Source organism: Eretmochelys imbricata, chromosome 2, assembly GCF_965152235.1.
Source record: "Eretmochelys imbricata isolate rEreImb1 chromosome 2, rEreImb1.hap1, whole genome shotgun sequence".
Classification (NCBI taxonomy): Eukaryota; Metazoa; Chordata; order Testudines; family Cheloniidae; genus Eretmochelys; species Eretmochelys imbricata.
The window spans coordinates 268,150,740-268,172,556 of NC_135573.1; the positions used below are offsets into that span (position 1 = coordinate 268,150,740).

Here is a 21,817-nt window from a genome sequence, read left to right on the forward strand (position 1 = left end):
CAGCAGGGAAAGCCTCAGCCTGCCCCTGCCGCCTCGCCCCTGCCAGAGCTTTTCCTGGCTGCCTCCCAGCTGCTGGCATCTTTCCCTGTAGCAAGAAAAGGCTCTGGCAGCAGGGAGGCAATGGGATGCTACCCGGCTAAAAACAGCAGTGTAGATGGAGGCATGGCTTGGGCGAATAGAGAGCCAGACAGGGTGTGAACTCAAGTACATACCCACACCTTTCAGGTATATGTGTACTCTACCTGCCTAAGCCATCCCTCAGTGAGTACACCACGATTTATACCCATGTTGAGGAGGGGAAGAAGGGAGAGGGCTACTCAGGTATGGACTCTACATGTGGCTGAAATAATGTGCAGTGTAGATACACTCCAAGTCTGGTTCCTTTCAGGCTGGATTTCAGTTCCCAGGGGGCCATGGTCATCGGCTGCTCTTGGAGGGTTATTTTGCTGAGCAAGGTGGGGCTACAGACCTGGTCTATATGGCTATGCTGCTGGAGTATCTGACCACTGAGATTCTCCAGCTGGCTGGTGATGCTGCTCAGGACAACAAGAGAAACCAGAATATAGAACGATAGAACCACAGCGTTAGAAGGGACTGCAAGGGTCATGCAGTCTAATCCCCTGCCAAGATGCAGGATTTGTTGTCTAAACCATGTGGTGTGGGAAGGAAGGAAAGTATTTTGACTGTGGGCGTAATGGAACACCTCCTTGTTGGTAATGATTTTTTCTGTGTAGCTCAGGTTAAGGTATTTGCCCACAGCAAGTATTTGCTGGGACCCCCAAGGGAAAGGGTAAGGTCTCAGGAATTGCTTGGGGAATGGGAGAAAGCCTCCTTGATTCCTCTGCGGCAGCGGGAAGCCACATGCTTCCAGGTGTGGAGGTGGTTGAGACCTGCTCCTGCATTGCAGATGAGGGATGGGAGTATAGGGCCTGCCAAGGAGAGAATTGTCCAGGTTGTTAGCTGCCAGCAGGTTGCAGATGAACCAGAGACAGCCCCCGCTCTAGGGAGCATAGAGAAATGTGTCTTAGAGGGGAGCCCAGAGAAGGGAGAGGGAACCTCAGAAACCACTGGGGTGGGTGAGGATTCCTGTGACTTTGTAACACAGGGAAGCAGGGTGCTTTCAAATACGGGAGGGGTGAGACTAGCTCCTTTCCTGCAGAAGGCAGCATGCCTTCAGGATCAGGGGCAGGGGAGGTGTTGTCAGTGATTAAGGAAACTGTCCCAGTTGTTAGCTGTCAGGATTTTGCAGTTGAATAAGGACGGACCCCTTCTCAAGGAAGACAGAGAAATATGTCTTAGTCGGGGGCCCAGAGGAGGAAACTGGGGAGGGAATAGTGGGGGTACAGGAATGTCTCCTCACTGGTCACTCGGGAGAGGATTCCCAGGACCAAATGGATGAGACAGCATCTGAACACCCAGGCAGTCAGCCTGTGACCCAGGTATTCAGAGGGAAGTGTGTAACCGACCTCCTGGAGACACAGCCGACTTCTTAGGGACAGAGAAAGAGGTGACAGAGGGAACCCCAATCCAGGTCCCTGTTTTTCAGGATGCTGTTTCGGATAAATTTTTGGAAAGTAACTGTCTCTTTAAACCAAGATGCAGCTACAATGCCTGTGATAGCAGATGAGTTGAGACCAGAAAATTGCCAGGTGATGGTTTGTGAGAATGCAAATGACCCAACTGACAGAGACGGGGGTGTTTTCCCCCAGGCTGGTGAGACACAGGGAGCAGTTATGGAAAAGCTGCAGGGACAGGTGCACCTGATCAAAGGGTAAACACACCTCGCCCAGGGAACAGAGATCACAGTCCTCTAGGAAAAGGAGGCAGGGAAGGAATCAGGGCTGGGAGGGGGAAACTCAGGGTAACCCCAAAAAGGGAGCTGGATTTTTTCCATATGTACTGCCCTCGGATTGGGAGACAGCTCCCCAGAGGGCCCGCCAATGTGCAGGATCCCCCTGGACCCTTATCTCACCAAACCTTGAGGTACCAAACTCCCAGAAACATGATTAAATTAAGAGCCCACACTGAAGGGAGCACGGGAGGGAAAGAAAACCCAGTGACTGATGACATGGGAGAGAGTCAAAAAACAGGAGTTCTCACAACAAATTGTTTGGTGGCCTCACAAGGCGGCCATCAACTCGTGCTGGTGGCCACACTGACACGTTTTCCTAAAATATTTAATTAACTTTAGGAATAAATAAATATGCACAGATCCACATCCAAATCATTGTAAGTTAAGTAGGGTTTCTTTTTGCAGACTCGGTAATAAAAATAACGCTTTGAAAAGTGATATTTGTATATTTGTTAGTATCACTTTTCACAGGACACTTAATAGCTCCATGGGAGGCTGTGAAAAGCAATAAGTGACATCCACAAACATACACCTATCACTTTTCACAGCAAGCCCCAGGACGAGTTAGGCCCTGGGTGGGGAGGTCAGAGGTGGAGGCAGCAGGTGCCAGGGACAATGGTGGGATGGATATGGGGCCAGGGAAGGCAGCCAGGGGGCTTGGGAGGTGAATGCGGGGCCAGGAAGGCAGGAGGGTCCAGAGACGATGGGGTGGGGATTGAATGTGGGGCCGGGGGAGGCAGCAGGAGTCAGGGATGATGGGGGTGGGTGGTGAGCCCGCTGCAGTGTGGCTAGAGCTGGAGTTGGCACCCTCTGCCACATGGCCAGGGGTCAGTGCCTGTGACCAGAGCCCAGAGCAGGAGTTACGTGGCTGGAGCTGGGGGTTAGAGCCTGCTGCCAGGTGTCGGTGCCCATGGCCAGAGCCAGGGGTAGGAGCCTCATGGCCAGAGCTGGGAGTCAGAGCCTACTGCTGTGTGGCCAGAGCGGTAGGTCGATGCCTGGGGCCAGTGCCCAGCACCACGTGGCCAGAACCTGGAGCTGAGTGCCGAAGCCCGGGGCTGCGTGGCTGAAGCCAGGGGCCAGTGCTCGGCACTCGCTGCTATGTGGCCAGGGCCAGGGGTTGGCATCCAGGGCCAGCTCCCGCCATCACGTGGCCAGAGCCCAGGATCAGAACCGGATGCATCTGATGAAGTGAGCTGTAGCTCACGAAAGCTCATGCTCAAATAAATTTGTTAGTCTCTAAGGTGCCACAAGTACTCCTTTTCTTTTTGCGAATACAGACTAACACGGCTGCTACTCTGAAACCTGTGTTTCCTCACTGGTTACTCAGAAATTCAAACAACACAGTTCCCTTAAAGCACCCAGACTCAGGCCGCCATCTAGGTACACATGTCAACATATGATGATGATTACTGAAAAATCTTATTTTATCATATAAAAGAAAAGGTTCTTCTGATCCCAATGGATCTGCCACATTCCCAGGTCAACATATAACTTAGACCTTACCCAAAATACACACTTATACCCAATTATTAACTAAAATTTATTAAAAAAGAAAAGGGAGAGAATATTGGTTAAAAGATCAATATACATACAGATATGAACTCAATTCTTGAGGTTCAGATACGTAGAGTTGTTGAGCTTTGTAGATTCAGATAATTCTTTTCAGATCAGTCCAGAGCTATAAAGTCAATGTCCATTATGGGGCACCAGGAATCCTTGGATCTCATTCTTTGTAGCTTGCAGCTTTCCCATAAGCATTCAAGCAGATATGAGATAAAAAAGGATCGTATCCTAGGGTCTTTATAAATTTCGAGCAATCTCTTGGCCTGAGAGAACAATTCGGGTTAACCCTTTTGTCTCTCAAACATCATGGCAATTAGCATTGGGTAATTTATCCATTGAAAAGTTCATATACAGTTTACCACAACCTTCAAAGAGACATGTAGACAATAATACTACCTATTTCAATCAAGTGTCATCACAGATGTTAATATTCCTTTTGGATCTTGAATCAAAGCTAGAGTAACAGACAAGAATTGTTTGTTTACATCACAAGACCTGAGCAAACACCTACCCTTCTATGGCTCTAACAATCCTGGTTTGCATTTCAAAATTCTATTCTAACCTAATGCAATAACCCAACTACCATTTACCTATCTTCCTAACAAGTCTCTAAAGGTCGACCATGGCTCAGCTGGCCTGCAGATTTTCCTTAACCCTTTTCTGGCCATGTGTCATATTTCATAAGATGTTATATTATAGACAGATAACATCACATATGGTTTTCACTAAAATATGCTGTTGGTTTGGGAAGTGCCCAGACACTAGCTGCCCAGAGACAGTGACAAGGGAAGAGGTAACCAATGCCCGGGTGGGTGCTGAAAAGACATCACCGGCTATTGTCCAGCAGAGGAGTTACAATTCAATGACTCATTCACAGGAGACACACAGGAGTATTGATTCACCTTGTGACTGAGCAATGCCCACCAGACATGCCTGGACTTGTGTTCTCCAAGCACATGGGACTAAGGGTATAAATCAGAATGCAGGGTCCCCATGCTTGGTTTTTCTCCCTTCCCACCTATGGTGCAAGCAACAAGGATGATCAGAAGACTGAAGACTCCAATGGAGGAGACTGGCCCAGGTTTCAAGAGTGAAATCTGTGTACTATGAACTGAAATGTCCAGTGGGGTGAGAAAAACTGCTTAATCTAGATGTTGCCCTGTGTAATAGGGTTGAGAGATTAGACTGCATGCTTATATTTTATTTTATTTTGGTAACTAACTCTGACTTTTTGCCTACCACTTATAATCATGTAAAATCTATCTTTTGTAGTCAATAAATTTGTTTAACTATTTATCTTTATCAGTGAGTTTGGCTGAAGAGTTTGGTAAGGGTGTTTGCTCAGGTTTACAAAGGCTGGTGTATATCCACTTTCCATCGATGAAGTGGTGAACCAATTAATAAATTTGCACTACTCATCTTGATCAGTGCAAAATGGTATATTCCTGAGGTACAGAGCTGGGAGCGGGGGGAGATTCGGCTGGTGCCTTTCTCTGTGTGATTTATGAGTGGCTCTGGGAGCATTCATGCCATCTAGCTGGATGTGGGGCTCCACATGCGGTTGTGCTGAGTGATCACAGCGCCTGGAGGGGTTTGCTGCTTGTCATTAGCAAAGCATTGTGAGAGACAGCCCAGGTTGGAGAGTTAAGGGGGCACAGCAGTTCCACAGTCCCGGGCTGCACCCCAGGGATCCCGTCACACCCATTGCCTCTCATCCTGCCATCTGTGGCAAGAGAGAACAACTTTTCTCCATCTTTTTTTATGGCATCTCTTCAAGTATTTGAAGACCACTATCATGGCCTACCTTAATCTCTCTTTTCCAAACTAAACATACCCAGTTCCCTCAGCCTTTGCTCAAATGGTTTCCAGCTCACCATCCATAATGACGAGGAGCTCAAATAACTGCTGGGGAAAGCCGCAGTTTCTCACAGTGGTGTCTTTCCCAGCATACAAGCCTTGCTTCTGCCTAAGAAAACCAAGAGCCACGAAGCCAAGAGCAAGTAAAACTGACCCAAAAGTTATGAGAGCTCCAAATCTGTGCTAAAAAGAACATTTAAAAATAAAATAACTCAAAGGCTGTTTTCAGAGCCACCCACAACATCAGAAAAGAGCTAAATGCTGTTTTGATTCTCCTTACTGATTTAACAAAGTGAGTATTTCTGATAGTTTTCTCCCCCCTATGTTGTAGCAGTTTTTTTGGGTGGAGTTATTTTGATTTTTTTAGTTAGGTTTTCTACATGTTCTCCTGGATGAATGAACAGACCTTGCCAATAGATAGTGGGTGATATCTAAATGGAGTTTCAAATTTTAGTTAACAACCACGAGCAAGAACCTGGTTTTGTAGTTTCAACGTGTGTGATTTATCTATACAATAATACACATGATGATTGAGGTGTATGTTTGTGATGGGTGTTTGGCAGGCAGAGTGTGGGGAGGTTGGTAGCATTTCTTAAAAGAATTTTAAAACCTATGTAAATGTTTCGCTGAGGGGTGCATCATCATTAGGAAAAAGGTGTGTTCTTAACTAACTCCAGGTAAAACTGCCAGGGAAGACAAGGTAGTTTGTATTTTTCCCATGAGTTAGCAGGTAGGGTTATAGCCTATGGGGAGCATAGGATAAACCTTCTAATTTATCTTTATATTCTAATCTATCAACTACCTGCTACAAGGAAAATTTAACTTACAAAACCAGCATTGTCTCTTTAACCCTTCTGAAGTGATGACAGTGACATTGTTAAGTTTATAATGGCAATTTTACTACAGCTATGATAACACAACTAAATAGGTTGTAACCAAAATATTGTCAATGATGTACAAAGCTGTGATTTTTTTACCATGAATTTTCCCAAACAAACACAGACAAACACAGGCAAAGATGAGACAGGAGAAGAGGGAAAGGCAAAGAAAGAAGAAAATTGATCTAGAAAAAGGGGTAAATAGTGAGGTGACAAAATTTGCAGATGATACAAAACTACTCAAGATACTATGACCAGGGAGAGGGGGACTCTAACCCAGGGAAGGTGGAAAATAGCTGTTGGTATGTGAATGAAGTTTCTGAATGTCTGTCTAATATCTCAGAAGTGAATCAGGAATTAGATCAAGCACAGAGAGAACTCATGATCTGGAAAATGTTTCTCAAAAGTGGATTAAAGTTGGTGATCAAGTTAAAGCCCTAGCTGAGGAAGGAGAAGGTAGATTTTTAATGGATAATGGATTGTTGGCTAGTACAGGCTGTAAAAATGAACCCCAAAAAGGTGATTTGCTGGAAGCAGCTCAGTGCAGTGTGAAGAACAGCAGTTTATCTGTTGGGAGTGGCAATTTGCCTGGTAAGGAAGCTGTCCCACTATCCCAGTATTTGTCTGTAACTAGCCTTGGGTGCTGGGACAAGGGAAAGGAAGGCAAGGAAAGTTTGGATGAGCCTAGGCAGCCTTGTGAGCAGATGGCTTTGTCGAATCAGCAGTTTGGGAAGGCAAGGTTAGCGGAACATGAGTGTCCCTACACCTTACCTGCTACCTGTGTGGAGAATTGTGACAGTGAAGGAAATATTCCTGTATCTGTTAGGGGTAATGTCTTGCCCATGGAGGGAGCTACTCCAATCTCCAAGCTGTTTGTCTGTTGAAGGAGAGTGTCTCTCCAGTTCCTTGTCTGTAAAGCAGACAGGAGAAGCCTGTCAGCCTATGATGGTTGAGAATTTGTCTGTTGTCCCAGGGATGGTTCTGGATACAACTAAGGCCCAGGACAGGGATCATCTTGAGTTTGTGTCTGCTAGGGAGAATGACACTGTAACAAGGTTGCATCCAGTTAGTGTCATGGAAGAATCCCAGAGACGAGACAATTCTGGCACTTTTATTTTGCCTGTTGCTGGTGTGTTGATGGGTAAGGGTGTGACAATTCTGTCTGATCATACTGATATCCTAGCCAGGGCACAAGGACAGCATAAAGGTGATTTGACTCAGTTACCCACTGACAGTGAGGAAACTTGTAACAAGAAAGAAATGATTCCTGAACTTGTGTGTGTTGAGCCTAACAACTGGCATGTTGGCAGTGGCTCTGAGGAAAATGGCAAAGGAAAAGAGAACGCTTCTGACCTTTTGACTATGAAATCTAGCAGTTTGCCTGAAAGGGGTGTGACGGATGAGGTCACAGAAACTCCCTCAAGACTGTCACTAGATGTGCTGGGATACCACTGAGAACAAACCCCCCTGCCAGAAAAGGCTTCCCTCCACTCCCGTCTTGCTGAGCTAGACACGCCAGTCGGCTCCAGCACAGACCAAGAGGTTGGACCACATCCGATGAAGTTTACAGAAACTAAGATTCACTTAGCCCAGGGGCTTCTCAGTTAACAGGGCCTTTCCAAGCACCCATTATTCAGTCTTTCTGGGAGCCTAAACCCTGAATAAATCTGTATTACTCTGTATAAAGCTTATACAGGGTAAACTCATAAATTGTCCACCCTCTATAACACTGATAAAGAGATATGCACAGCTGTTTGCTCCCCCAGGTTTAATGGCTTTCTCTGGGTTTATTAATAAACAAAAGTGATTTTATTAAGTATAAAAAGTAGGATGTAAATGGTTCCAAGTAAAAACAGATAGAACAAAGTAAGTTACCAAGCAAAATAAAACAAAACATGCAAGTCTAAGCCTAATACATTAAGAAACTACTTACAGATGAAATCTCACCCTCAGAGATGTTCCAATAAGCTTCTTTCACAGACTGGACTCCTTCCTAGTCTGGGCCCAATCCTTTTCAGACCAACGTTGTAGTTTATGGCCTGGGACTACCAATCACTCACATCCCCGTAGTTACAGTCCTTTGTTCCAGTTTCTTTCAGGCATCCCTTTGGGGTGGAGAGGCCATCTCTTGAGCCAGCTGAAAACCAAATGGAGAGGCTTCCAGGGCCTTTCAGATTCTCTCTCTTGTGGGAGGAAACTCCTTTGTTCTTCTGTGCAGAGTCACAGCAACAAGATGGAGTTTGTAGCCACCTGGGCAAGTCACATGTCCATGAATGATTCAGCTTTTTGCAGGCCGATGCCATTATTTTCATGTTAGTTTGAACGTTCCCAGGAAAGCTGTGGATTGGCATCTCCCAAAGTCCATTGTCAATTAAGTACTTCCAATTACGTGAATAACCCCTTCACACTATGTTGGCCAAATCTGCCTTATGTGTTTCCTACAGCAAACACTTTAAATACAAGCATTAAGCCAACGCTCATAACTTCAGATATAAAAAATGATACATGCATACAAATAGTATGAGTATATTCAATAGATCATAACCTTTGCAAAGATATGTTACATATCATATCTAGCATCAAACATATTCCAGTTATGTCATATTTACACTCATAAGCATATTTCTATAAAGCATTATGGAGTGCAAAGTCACAAGGGGATTGTGTAGGAATTCGCCTGATGGGCCAGAGGGAATTGTGGGTGTAGGTGAAACTCAGGAGTTGGTAGTGGCTCAGCAGAGCAATGCTTCTGTGGAGCAGAGTAAAGGTGAATTGTTGCTTAGAAAGATTCCTGAAGAGAAAAATCATCAGGGTAGGCTTTGCAAGCAGTTTCCTGCAACGGAAGGGTGTGGAACTTGTGATTTGATTAAAGTAAATCAGGATGAATTTCTGTCTGTAGAAGGTAATGGTTTATTGGTGGAGAGATTTGTTTCAGTTCCTAACAGCCAGAAATTTTCTGTTGAGAATGGATCCACTAACTTTCCTTTGGAAAGGTCCAGTGTGGATAGCTTTGAAAGGGTCTCAGACGGAGTGAAAGCTGTTAAGTTAAACAGCTCTATAACCAAGTGGCTGTGCTTGACCAGTTTCTTGGGAGGACACATGTATGCCCAACATGCTGCAGAGGAAGGCGAAAAACACCCAGGTTCACAGCCAGTCTGTCTGGGGGGAAATTCTGTCCCACCCCCACATATGGTGACCAGTTAGATCCTGAGCATCTGAACAAGAACCAGCTAGCCAAGCACTAGAGACAGAGAATCAAAGAATATCAGGGTTGGAAGGGACCTCAGGAGGTCATCTAGTCCAACCCCCTGCTCAAAGCAGGACCTAATCCACAACTAAATCATCCCAGCCAGGGCTTTGTCAAGCCTGACCTTAAAAACCTCAAAGGAAGGAGATTCCACCACCTCCCTAGGTAACGCATTCCAGTGCTTCACCACCCTCCTAGTGAAATAGTGTTTCCTAATATCCAACCTAAACCTCCCCCACTGCAACTTGAGACCATTACTCCATGTTCTATCATCTGATACCACTGAGAACAGTCTAGAGCCATCCTCTTTGGAACACCCTTTCAGGTAGTTGAAAGCAGCTATCAAATCCCCCATCATTCTTCTCTTCCGCAGACTACATAATCCCAATTTCCTCAGCCTCTCCTCATAAGTCATGTGCTCCAGCCCCCTAATCATTTTTGTTGCCCTCCGCTGCTCTCTTTCCAATTTTTCCACATCCTTCTTGTAGTGTGGGGCCCAAAACTGGACACAGTACTCCAGATGGGGCCTCACCAATGTCGAATAGAGGGGAATTATTACGTCCCTCGATCTGCTAGCAATGATCCTACTTATACAGCCCAAAATGCCGTTAGCCTTCTTGGCAACAAGGGCACACTGCTGACTCATATCCAGCTTCTCGTCCACTGTAACCCCTAGGTCCTTTTCTGCAGAACTCCTGCCTAGCCATTTGGTCCCTAGTCTGTAGCAGTGCATGCGATTCTTCTGTCCCAATTGTCCTTGTTGAACCTCATCAAATTTCTTTTGCCCAATCTTCTCATTTGCCTAGGTCCCTCTGTATCCTATCCCTACCCTCCAGCATATCTACCTCTCCGCCCAGTTTAGTGTCATCTGCAAACTTGCTGATGGTGCAATCCACACCATCCTCCAGATCATTAATGAAGATATTGAACAAAACTGACCCCAGGACCGACCCTTGGGGCACTCCACTTGATACTGGTTGCCAACTAGACATGGAGCCATTGATCACTACCCGTTGAGCCCAACAATCTAGTCAGCTTTCTATCCACCTTATAGTCCATTCATCCAGCCTATACTTCTTTAACTTGCTGGCAAGAACACTGTGGTAGACTGTATCAAAAGCTTTTCTAAAGTCAAGGAATAACATGTCCACTGCTTTCCTCTCATCCACAGAGCCAGAATGCTCGATACCACCTCAGAGCCCTGGCGCACCCTTTCTAATGTCACATCTCCAGCCATGGCCATCCCTGATGCTTCTAAAGAAGGAGATTTTAAAAAATCGCAGAATACATTGTGGGGAGTCCCTTCCTGACCACAGCTAGTAGCTTGTTGAAGCCGAAACCATGAGGAACCATTAGAAATATAAGACATAAACTAGCTGTGAGCCCCAGGACTACTGAGCCCTGCCCCCATCAGAATCAATCCCATCATACAATCCCACTCATATATTTGTCCCAATCTCTCTTAAAACTTATTCAGTTGTTTACCCCATGTAGCAAGGAGGCATGGTCTCCCTCAGGATGCAGAGGGAACTCCACAAGCCGCCTGGTGGGTAGAGCCAGGAGGACCACGCCCGGCACGCTGGAAATAGAGGGGCAGGACAGGAAGTATGAAATGCCGGCCCAGCAGCTCAGTTGGAAGGGAGCTGCCAAGTGCGACATACGTGTCTTCCCTGGTGCTGGAGCGGGATGCCAAACAGAACCGCAGCTGCCCAGAGGGCCTGCACGATCTTCCAGAGAGCCCTGTCGCTCCTGATGCTGAGGAGCTGCTACCGCTGTCCTTGGTGGTATATCCCGGGGAGACTGAGGATGACCCTGGATGAGGTTTGCCCAGGGGGAGAGTAGGAAGCAGCCCAGGGAAACCAGGCAACAGTTGGGTTGAGAGCTGGCCTGGTACAAGGTCAGCGTATTATGGGCAGATCCCTGCTGACCCAGTGGCAGATCACTCTGCTGTTAGGGCCTTGGTCTGGGATGTGATGGAATTGGGAGGGCCCACATCCCCCCTGCCACCCCACCCCTGAGGTGGCAGTACTCCCCCTCTTTAGGCCAAGAGGCCTGCATTCCTCGGACACCCCTGCCGCAGTCCCATACATTGTGCTTGGCGCTCACCCCTGCTGGAGCCCCACAGACTATGCTTGGCGCTCACCCTGCTTGACTGCAGGCCAGAGCCCTGACTGCTGCCCCACCCTGCTTAAAGGCTGGGTGAGTGAACTGCTACAGCTCTTCCTGGTTGCCAGGCTATTTATGGCCCTGCCCCACTTGAAGGCTGAGGCCCGGTTGCAAGGTGCTAATTCCCCCTTTTCCCTTTGTTTGGAGAATACTCTAACAAGCCAAACTGAGAGCAGGTGTGACCTCCCTCAGAGGGAGGGAGGCCACGCCAACTTATACTCCACAACTCCCATTGGGAGGCTGTTCAAGAACCTCACTCCTCTGATGGTTAGAAACAGTCTTCTAATTTCCAACCTGAATAAACTCATGGCCATATAAATAAAAGGAAACCAAGGAAAGAAGAAGTGGGAATGCTAAACCCTGAGGATGGGATGGAGACTAAAGATACTCTGGGCATGGCCCAACTCCCAAACGAATGCTTTGCCTCAGTTTTAAATAAGGGTAACGAGGAACCTAAGGGTAGTGGCAGAGTGGCTAATGGAAATGAGGATAGGGAAGTAGAAATTACCACATCTGAAGTGGGAGTCAAATTTATACAGCTAAACAATACTAAATCAGGGGGCCCAGATCATCTCCATCCAAGAATATTAAAGGAACTGGCACATGAAATTGCAAGCCCAATAGCAAGGATTTTTAATGAATCTGTAAACTCAGGGGGTCGTACCCTAAGATTGGAGAATTGCTAGTATAGGACCTATTTTTGAGAAAGGGGGAAAAGGTGATCAGGGAAACTATAGGTCTTTTAGTTTGACCTCAGTGGTACACAAGGTCTTGGAACAAATTTTGAAAGAGAACGTAGTTAAGGACATAGAAGGAAATGGTAGTTGGGATAAAATACAACATGGTTTACAAATGGCAGATCTTGCCTAACCAACCTGATCTCTCTCTTTGAGAAGATAACTGATTTTTTTTAGATAAAGGAAATGCAGTAGAGCTCATATGCCTGGATTTCAGTAATGCATTGGGTACAGTTCCACATGGGAAATCATTAGTTAAACTGGAGAAGTTGGGGATTAATATGAGAATTGAAAGGTGGATAAATAACTAGTGGGATGCTGTATGATTGAAATATGACCATTTATATAATTAATATTGCCCCATTAGACAATTGCAACAAAACTTGTACAAAAAATATCATGTAAGATGTCAGTGGAAAAATTATGATTCCATAAAGATGATTATCCTGTTTAAATCCATGTATCATCAATGGATCTGAAGTTATGAATATCTGTGTCTCAATATCTGTATTTGTTCCTGGAGGAACACCCAACAGGTAATATCTACATCAAAGCCAGACAGCTTTGTGTTGTTGGCCCATCAAAGGCAACTCTCACAGTCGGCCATAGAAGAAACTCATTCTGCCCAGATGGCTCTTCCTGCAGACAACTTAGCCTCCAAGTGGCCAATAGGATCCCCGGGGAGTCAGCAATCCATGTAAGGACAGGCGACTTGCTCATGTGACCCTGGACTCCATCTTGTGCCAGTAATTTTACACAAACTGTGCTGTGTGCTTTGTTTTGGGACAGTAAAATTCCAAGCACATGGCAAAGGGTATAAAAGACCCTTCAATCATCTCCATGTTGTCTCTTTCCTGCTCTGATTCTCTGGACTGTGGATTTACAACTAAAAGGAGCACACTGAGCTTTGGAAGCTACCAGAGACTTTACAAGCCAGCAGTTTATTCCATCACTGCTTCAAACCTGATGCAAGAAATTTGCAACGATTTATGTATATTATCTATTAACCATTTTAACTCTCTTCTCTTCTTTATAAATAAATGTTTAGATTTTAGTTACTAAAGGATTGGCAACAGCATGATTATTGGGTAAAATCTGAGTTACATATTGATTTGGCTGTGCGGCTGAACTCTTGAGATCAGAAAGAGCCTTTGTTTGATGAAACTGGTTTTCAGTAACCACTCATCATAATGTCTCGTGTCTGGGTGATGAAATAAGGGCTGGAATGCCTAAGGAGACTGCATTTTTGACTTCTTGTTAACCAGTGTGGTGAGATAGAAGTTTACTTTTCTTGCTGGCTTGGTGTAATCGAATAAGGCAGACTACTTCTCAGCAGTTTATCCTGAATCTGTTATCCTCATCTGTGACCAGGCATGGTGACAACTGGTTAAAGGGGAGACTACAAGGGGCCATGCTGAAAGGTGAACTGTCAAGATGGAGGGAGGTTATTAGTCATGTTCCACAGGGATCAGTCTTGGGACCGATCTTATTTAATATATTAGTGACCTTGGCACAAAAAGTGGGAGTGTGCTAATAAAATTTGTGGATGACAAAAATTTGGGAGGTATTGCCAATACAGATGAGCAGAATATCCTACAATAAGCTCTGAATGACTTTGAAAACTGGAGTAATAGAAATGGGATGAAATTTAATCACGCAACGTGACAGGTCATGCACTTTATGGACTAACAACAAGAATGTTTGCTATAAGCTGGGGACTTATCAGTTGGAAGTGACAGAGGAGGAGAAAGATCTGGGTGTATTGGTTGATCACAGGATGACTATAAGCCACCAGTGCGATGTGGTCATGAAAAAGGCTAATGAAGTGCTAGGATGCACCAGGTATTTCCAGTAGAGATAGTGTTAGTACCATTATACAAGGCACTAGTGAGACCTCATCTGGAATACTCTGTGCCATTCTGGTCTCCCATGTTTAAGCAAGACGCATTCAAACTGGAACTGATACAGAGAAAGGCTACTAGGATGATCAGAGGAATGGAAAATCTGCCTTATGAGAGGAGACTAAAAGAGCTTGGCTCATTTATCCTAACAAAAGGACGGCCCAGGAAGATATGATTGCTCTCTATAAATACATCAGAAGGTGAGGAATTATTTTAGTTAGTTAGTTAAGCAGAGTGATGGGGCACTAGATGGGGAGGGCTCTGAGTTACTCCAGAGAATTCTTTCCCAGGTCTTGCAAAAATGCTCAGGGACTAACTGACCACCATATTTGCTGTTGGGAAGAAATTTTCCCCCAGTTCAGATTGGCAGAGACCCCGGAGGGTTTTCACCTTCCTCTGAAGCATAGGATAGTTGCAGATTTAAACTAATGTAAATGGTGGATTCTCTGTAACTTGGAGTCTTTAAATCGTGATTTGAGGACTTCAGTAACTAAACCAGAGGTTATGGGTCTATTAGAGGAATGTGGGGGGGGGGGCGCCGAGGTTCTGTGGTTTGTGATGTGCAAGAGGTCAGAGTAGATGATCATGATGGTCTCCTCTGGGCTTAAAGTCTTTGAGTTTATCCCCATTTGTTCTTGTCTCAACATTGTCCTTTAGCTTAAATAGCTCGTAACCCACCCTGATGTTTACCCCTCTAATGTATTTATAGAGAGTAGACAGATCTCCTCTCTGATCAGCCTAGTAGCTGTTCCCTACACATCAATTCATTCTTCATCCAGCTTGAATTCATCCTTCTTCAACATGGGTGACCAGAATTGAACACAGTATTCTGATGACGTTTTACCAATGCCCTGTACAGTGGCATTGATACTTCTCTATCTCCATAGGAAATACCTCACCTGATACATCCTAGGATCACATTTGCCTTTTTTTTGCAACTGCATCACACTGGTGGCTTGTAGTCCTCCTGTGACTGACCCACAGTCCCAGGTCTCTCTCCTCTTCTGTCGCTTCCAACTGATGATCCCCCAGGATGTAGCAGAAATACTTACTATTAGACCCAAAGTGCATGACCTTGCACTTTGTATTATTGAATTCCATCCCATTTCTGTCACTCCAGTCTTCCAGATCTTCCTATATAATGTTCTGATCCTCCTCTGTATTGATGATGTCTCCCAATTTTGTATCGGCAGCAACTTTCATTAGCACACTCCTGTGCCAAGGTTATTAATAAAAATATTTAATATGATTCGTGACAAGACTGACCCTTGAGAAACTCCACTAGTAACCTCCCTCTAGCCCAATAATTCACCTTTCAGCACAACCCATCATCTCCTCCCCTTTAGCCACTTCCTTCTCCTCTGGACATTTCTTGTACTGATTCCCATCTTCTCTAATTCCACTAATCATTTCTCAAGTGGTACTGTATCAAATGCTTTACTGAAGTCCAAGTATTTTAGATCTACTGCATTTCCCTTATCTAAAAAATCAGTTATTTTCTTAAAGAAGGAAATCAAGTTAATCTGGCAAGATCTATCTTTGGTAAAGCCATGTCACATTACATCCCCTTGACCCTTTACCTCATGAATTTAATTATTCTTTCCTTCACAATTTGTTCTAAAGCCTTGCATACTACTGAGGTCAGACTCAGAGGTCTGTAATTGTCTGGATCACTTTTTTTCCCTTTTGTTAAATACAGATATGCCATTAGCTCTTCTTCAGTCATATGGTACTACCCTCAAATAGACAGATTTATTAAAAATCCTTAGCACTGGAATAGCAATCTCATATGCAAGTATTTTTTGGGATGGAAATTATCCGTTTCCCCCAGTTTGAGCTCATTAAGCTCTTTATGTTTTTTCTTCCATCTCTGATGTGTTAATTTCCATTTCTACAGACTCATTTCCATCAGCAGTCCTGCCTTCATGTTCATGTTCCATATTATCATCCTTATTGTAAACTGAAGCAAAGTATTTAGTTTGAGGGCCACAGCTAGATTATCTTTAATCTCCTTCCCATCCACATGGTGTAGCAGCCCCACCTCATCCTTCCTTAGTCTCTTTTTATTTATATAACTAAAAAACCTCTTATTTATTTTAATTACCTTGGCATGAGCTAATTCAGCTTGACTTGTAGTAATTCTGACTCCTCCTTCAACTCTGTTATCTCTCTAGTGATGCCGCACAACTTTGCCATTCGCATTGACTCCCGTGCCCATAACCCTAGCCACTGATTCATAACTTTTGAATCCCTCCTAAACCCCTCACCCTCTTCCACACACTTTCTTCCCTCTTTGCACAGCTTTCTGCCAGTTAGTTCAAAGAAAAAACTGACAAAAATCCAAGGAAGCCCCTCTCCCTCCCCCTTCTTCCATCACCTCCCATCACAGTCTCCTCCTTTTCCTCTGTCACAGATACTAAGACTCTCCTCCACCTGCCCCAGTGACCCCCACACTCTCCAGCCTTTTGACCTTCCTCATCCCCCATTCTCGTCATTGCCCTCACCCTTCTCAATCTCTTGCTCTCATCAGCCTCCTTCTCATAACACGTGTGTGTGTCATCATCACCATCATCATAAAATAATTGCAGTGTTGACCCCATCCCCCCTTCAAATTACCATCCCACCTCTTTTACCCCTTCAGTCTAGCTCCTGCTCCCTATACTGCACTGAAATGGCTCTTACCAAAGTCTCTAATGATCTTTTCTTGACCAGATTTCCTTCTTTATCTATGGGTAGCCTTTGACACTGTCACCCACAATCTTCTTTTTCAAATCAGATCATCCCTGGGTTTTCCTGATGCCATCCTCTGTTGGTTCTCCTCCTACCTCTTGGATCACTCCTTCAGCGTCTCATTGGGTGGGTCTTCTTCTTCTCTCTCTTTCAGTAGAGGTCCCTTAGGGCTCTGTCCTTGGCACCCTCCTCTTCTCTCTCTCCCCACTACATCTCTGAGCAATCTCGTCTGCAAATATGTCTTTGAAACCCATTCATACTGACGATGCACAAATCCACCTGTCTACTCTGGACCTGTCTCCCTCCAACCAAACTAATATCTGTCGCCTATAGGTATAAGTTTTTGCTAGGTAAGGCATAGGTTTAAGTCAAGTCAATAATGCCAGGATCCTACAGGCCTCAAGGTCTGTAAGACAATAGCTTAGCTAAACTAATCAAGGCCTAAAAAGCCTTAGCTTAAGCAGTTAACTAGGAGTAACCCTAAATCATAAGCTAACACAAGACAGAGGGCTGTAATGCCTAAACTGCTGACAGGTAACCACAAGGTGATAGTTTATACCAGCTTGAGATATTTTAAGTTAGGGACATCAGCACATGTCTGACCACAGGAACGCCGTGGTAACTAATGGAAGTGTATGCCAAGGAGCTTGAGGTAAAAGGACTAGTAACCTCTGGGAGAAGGGCACCCCAACATTAGTAGGATGAGGAAATGCAGATAAGGAAAAGGGGGAAAGCTCCTGCTGAATATGCATCAGGCATAGTAGCTTCAGCATAACACATTATAAAAGCTGTATCTCAGCTGCTGTGCCTTGGGAGATGCCAGGAGGACGACCACTGGTGATGTGATGAGGATGATGACTAACATTTTAGGTGTGAGTATATGGATGCTCAGATGCTCATGCTGTATTATCTACTTTGCTGGGATGGAGCATTTGTAACTTTGCTAACTGTATTAATAAAACTATTACAAATAAACACAGGTCTTTCCTAAGTGTGACTGTTGCAACCCTGCACATTGTGGTTGCCAAATTAATAGCAATTCTAATAACTATGGGTCTAATTTTGAGACTAGAATCTACAAAACCCTACAGTGTTAAGTGGGCATTCTTACGTAATCAATAGAATTAATATACAATCAATAGATCAGGCAGCATATCTCAACACGTCTTTCTGACATCTCCTTGTGGATGTCCAGCCATCAGCTGAAATATGTTATGGCCAACAGTAAGCTCCTGATCTTTCCCCAAAAACTCCTGTTACTCAAACCCATACACTTGGCTTCATCTTTGACTTCCCCTTCTCTTCTGACCCTCACTTACCACCTATATATACATTTTGCCATTTCTTGCTGCACTATGTCTCCTGAATGTGACCTTTTCTCTCTGGCTACACCACCAAAACTTCTGCCCATGCCTTGATCATTTTGCATCTTGACTATTGTAATCCCCTCTCTGGCTGACATTCCTGCAGCCTGTCCCTGCAGGTGAGAGTTAAGGTGAACTGGCAGAGTTGTATGGGAATCCTATCAATGGAAAAGTATGCTGTGCATTGGCAGAGCCATGGAGAAGGAGGGAAGAACTGGAATAATGGGGAGATTGCGCATCAGGACTGAGGTACATTGGCAGAGCAACAAAGCTGGCACAATTTTTTTTTTTGCCATACACTGTACCTGGCTCTACTCCACACTATCATCAGTCTCTTACTTTTCCAACCATTAATAACTCCAGAGTCATCCAAAATAAAAACAATTTTCAAACAGACAAACAAACAAACAAACAACCTGCCATTTGGTCAGAAACACAGAACATTTGGTAGTCCTGGAAACCTGGATTTCCCTCTCCTATTTGAAGAGCTCACATCCCCACTCAGGACAGCCTATTCCCATCCAGGTGGGGAGGCGTTCATCTGTTCCGGGGAGCCACTGTAGCTGTTCAGGTGGATAAAGGTATATCTGACCTGTAAGTTGAAACCTATCATTTTTGGGACTTTCGTTTTCCACTACAGGGAAAGCTGAGTAGAGCATAAAGGCAGCAATGGGGGCACAACAAGGATTTTAATGTCACTTTCTTACCATGGGAAAGTTCATCTCTTGCCAGATTTCCTTCTTCCATATCTGGGTGAGCCATCTGTAAAAAAAAACACAGACCCAAACGAAAAGCCTATTTACTTGTTTACAGATTTCAAACACCAGAGCTGATCAAACAGCCCAGGACTCTAGCCATGCAGCCCTCCCCAAGACACAGACAAACAACAAAGAGACCAAACAGACAATGCCTCACGTGCCTTGACCACTAAGTATAGAATCCAAAGTTACTCCTCCAAAACACCCAGTAGCCTCTCCTGGTTGCCCTCCTTGTAATGTATGTTGTGTAGAGAGTGACCTCAGCTCACACAAACTAGTATTTTTGTGTGCTTGTTAAAGAAGTGACTAGTGGCCCCAGCCAAGACTGCTGGCTCCATTGGGCTAAGTGCTGTGGATAAGTTTATAGTAAAATACAATCCATGCCCTGAAGAGCTCACAGAATAATTTTGAGACAAGACGTGACGAGAGAGCAGGGAGGACCAGAGTATCAGCGATGAGCTCTTGTAATTAAACAGGTGAGCTAGAGCCCAACTTGATGAGTCTTTTGTCTTATAACATAAATGGATTGAGAGTTGGATTGTGGCACAGCCCAGGACTGGGGTACTGAAGAGATTCACAGGCCAGAGGGCAAATGGAACCCTTCAGTCCACTGTGTGGAAGCTGCTATACACCTTCCTGGGGTCTGACATATTCATAGAATCATAGAATCATAGAATATCAGGGTTGGAAGGGACCCGTGAAGGTCATCTAGTCCAACCCCCTGCTCGAAGCAGGACCAATTCCCAGTTAAATGATCCCAGCCAGGGCTTGGTCAAGCATGACCTTAAAAACCTCTAAGGAAGGAGATTCTACCACCTCCCTAGGTAACGCATTCCAGTGTTTCACCACCCTCTTAGTGAAAAAGTTTTTCCTAATATCCAATCTAAACCTCCCCCACTGCAACTTGAGACCATTACTCCTCGTTCTGTCATCTGCTACCATTGAGAACAGTCTAGAGCCATCCTCTTTGGAACCCCCTTTCAGGTAGTTGAAAGCAGCTATCAAATTCCCCCTCATTCTTCTCTTCTGCAGGCTAAACAATCCCAGCTCCCTCAGCCTCTCCTCATAAGTCATGTGTTCTAGACCCCTAATCATTTTTGTTGCCCTTCGCTGGACTCTCTCCAATTTATCCACATCCTTCTTGTAGTGTGGGGCCCAAAACTGGACACAGTACTCCAGATGAGGCCTCACCAATGTCGAATAGAGGGGAACGATCACGTCCCTCGATCTGCTCGCTATGCCCCTACTTATACATCCCAAAATGCCATTGGCCTTCTTGGCAACAAGGGCACACTGCTGACTCATATCCAGCTTCTCGTCCACTGTCACCCCTAGGTCCTTTTCCGCAGAACTGCTGCCTAGCCATTCGGTCCCTAGTCTGTAGCGGTGCATTGGATTCTTCCATCCTAAGTGCAGGACCCTGCACTTATCCTTATTGAACCTCATCAGATTTCTTTTGGCCCAATCCTCCAATTTGTCTAGGTCCTTCTGTATCCTATCCCTCCCCTCCAGCGTATCTATCACTCCTCCCAGTTTAGTATCGTCCGCAAATTTGCTGAGAGTGCAATCCACACCATCCTCCAGATCATTTATGAAGATATTGAACAAAACTGGCCCCAGGACCGACCCTTGGGGCACTCCACTTGATACCGGCTGCCAACTAGACATGGAGCCATTGATCACTACCCGTTGAGCCCGACAATCTAGCCAGCTTTCTACCCACCTTATAGTGCATTCATCCAGCCCATACTTCCTTAACTTGCTGACAAGAATACTGTGGGAGACCGTGTCAAAAGCTTTGCTAAAGTCAAGAAACAATACATCCACTGCTTTCCCTTCATCCACAGAACCAGTAATCTCATCATAAAAGGCGATTAGATTAGTCAGGCATGACCTTCCCTTGGTGAATCCATGCTGGCTGTTCCTGATCACTTTCCTCTCATGCAAGTGCATCAGGATTGATTCTTTGAGGACCTGCTCCATGATTTTTCCAGGGACTGAGGTGAGGCTGACTGGCCTGTAGTTCCCAGGATCCTCCTTCTTCCCCTTTTTAAAGATTGGCACTACATTAGCCTTTTTCCAGTCATCCGGGACTTCCCCGGTTCGCCACGAGTTTTCAAAGATAATGGCCAATGGCTCTGCAATCACAGCCGCCAATTCCTTCAGCACTCTCGGATGCAACTCGTCCGGCCCCATGGACTTGTGCATGTTCAGCTTTTCTAAATAGTCCCTAACCGCCTCTATCTCCACAGAGGGCTGGCCATCTCTTCCCCATTTTGTGATGCCCAGCGCAGCAGTCTGGGAGCTGACCTTGTTAGTGAAAACAGAGGCAAAAAAAGCATTGAGTACATTAGCTTTTTCCACATCCTCTGTCACTAGGTTGCCTCCCTCATTCAGTAAGGGGCCCACACTTTCCTTGGCTTTCTTCTTGTTGCCAACATATTCTCCCCTGTGGAGCTGAACAGGCCATGGAGGTGGGGGAGCAGGGGCAGAGCAATAGCTCTGTCTACTCTTTTCCCTTCCCCTCCTCTTCTGGGGTGCCAGGGCCCTGCAGGGGAGCATCACAGCAGCAGCCGGGTGGGCCCCTGACCTCAGGGGCAGCAATTTTGGCTGGCACTTATGTGGGCTAGTCTTCAGTGAGCTGTTTTCATGTCAGCATGTGCAAGTTACATTTTCACTGTGATATTGAGGTGGGATTCTTCAGCTCTCTAAACCTCCTTAATACTTGCAATTTCTTCCGATTTCAGGACAGAGCTAATTAGTC

General features: G+C 45.2%; 1 protein-coding gene across 2 annotated transcripts in view; it reads right to left on the reverse strand.

Moving 5' to 3' along the window:
• LOC144260055 (GTPase IMAP family member 8-like) overlaps nt 1-21,817 on the reverse strand; it is a 79,220-nt gene that overhangs the window by 55,997 nt on the left and 1,406 nt on the right. For both annotated transcript variants that reach the window (XM_077808572.1, XM_077808571.1), the window contains exon 2: nt 19,003-19,057. In XM_077808572.1, coding sequence (XP_077664698.1) covers nt 19,003-19,057 — 55 coding nt within the window. The remainder of the gene's footprint in view (nt 1-19,002; nt 19,058-21,817) is intronic.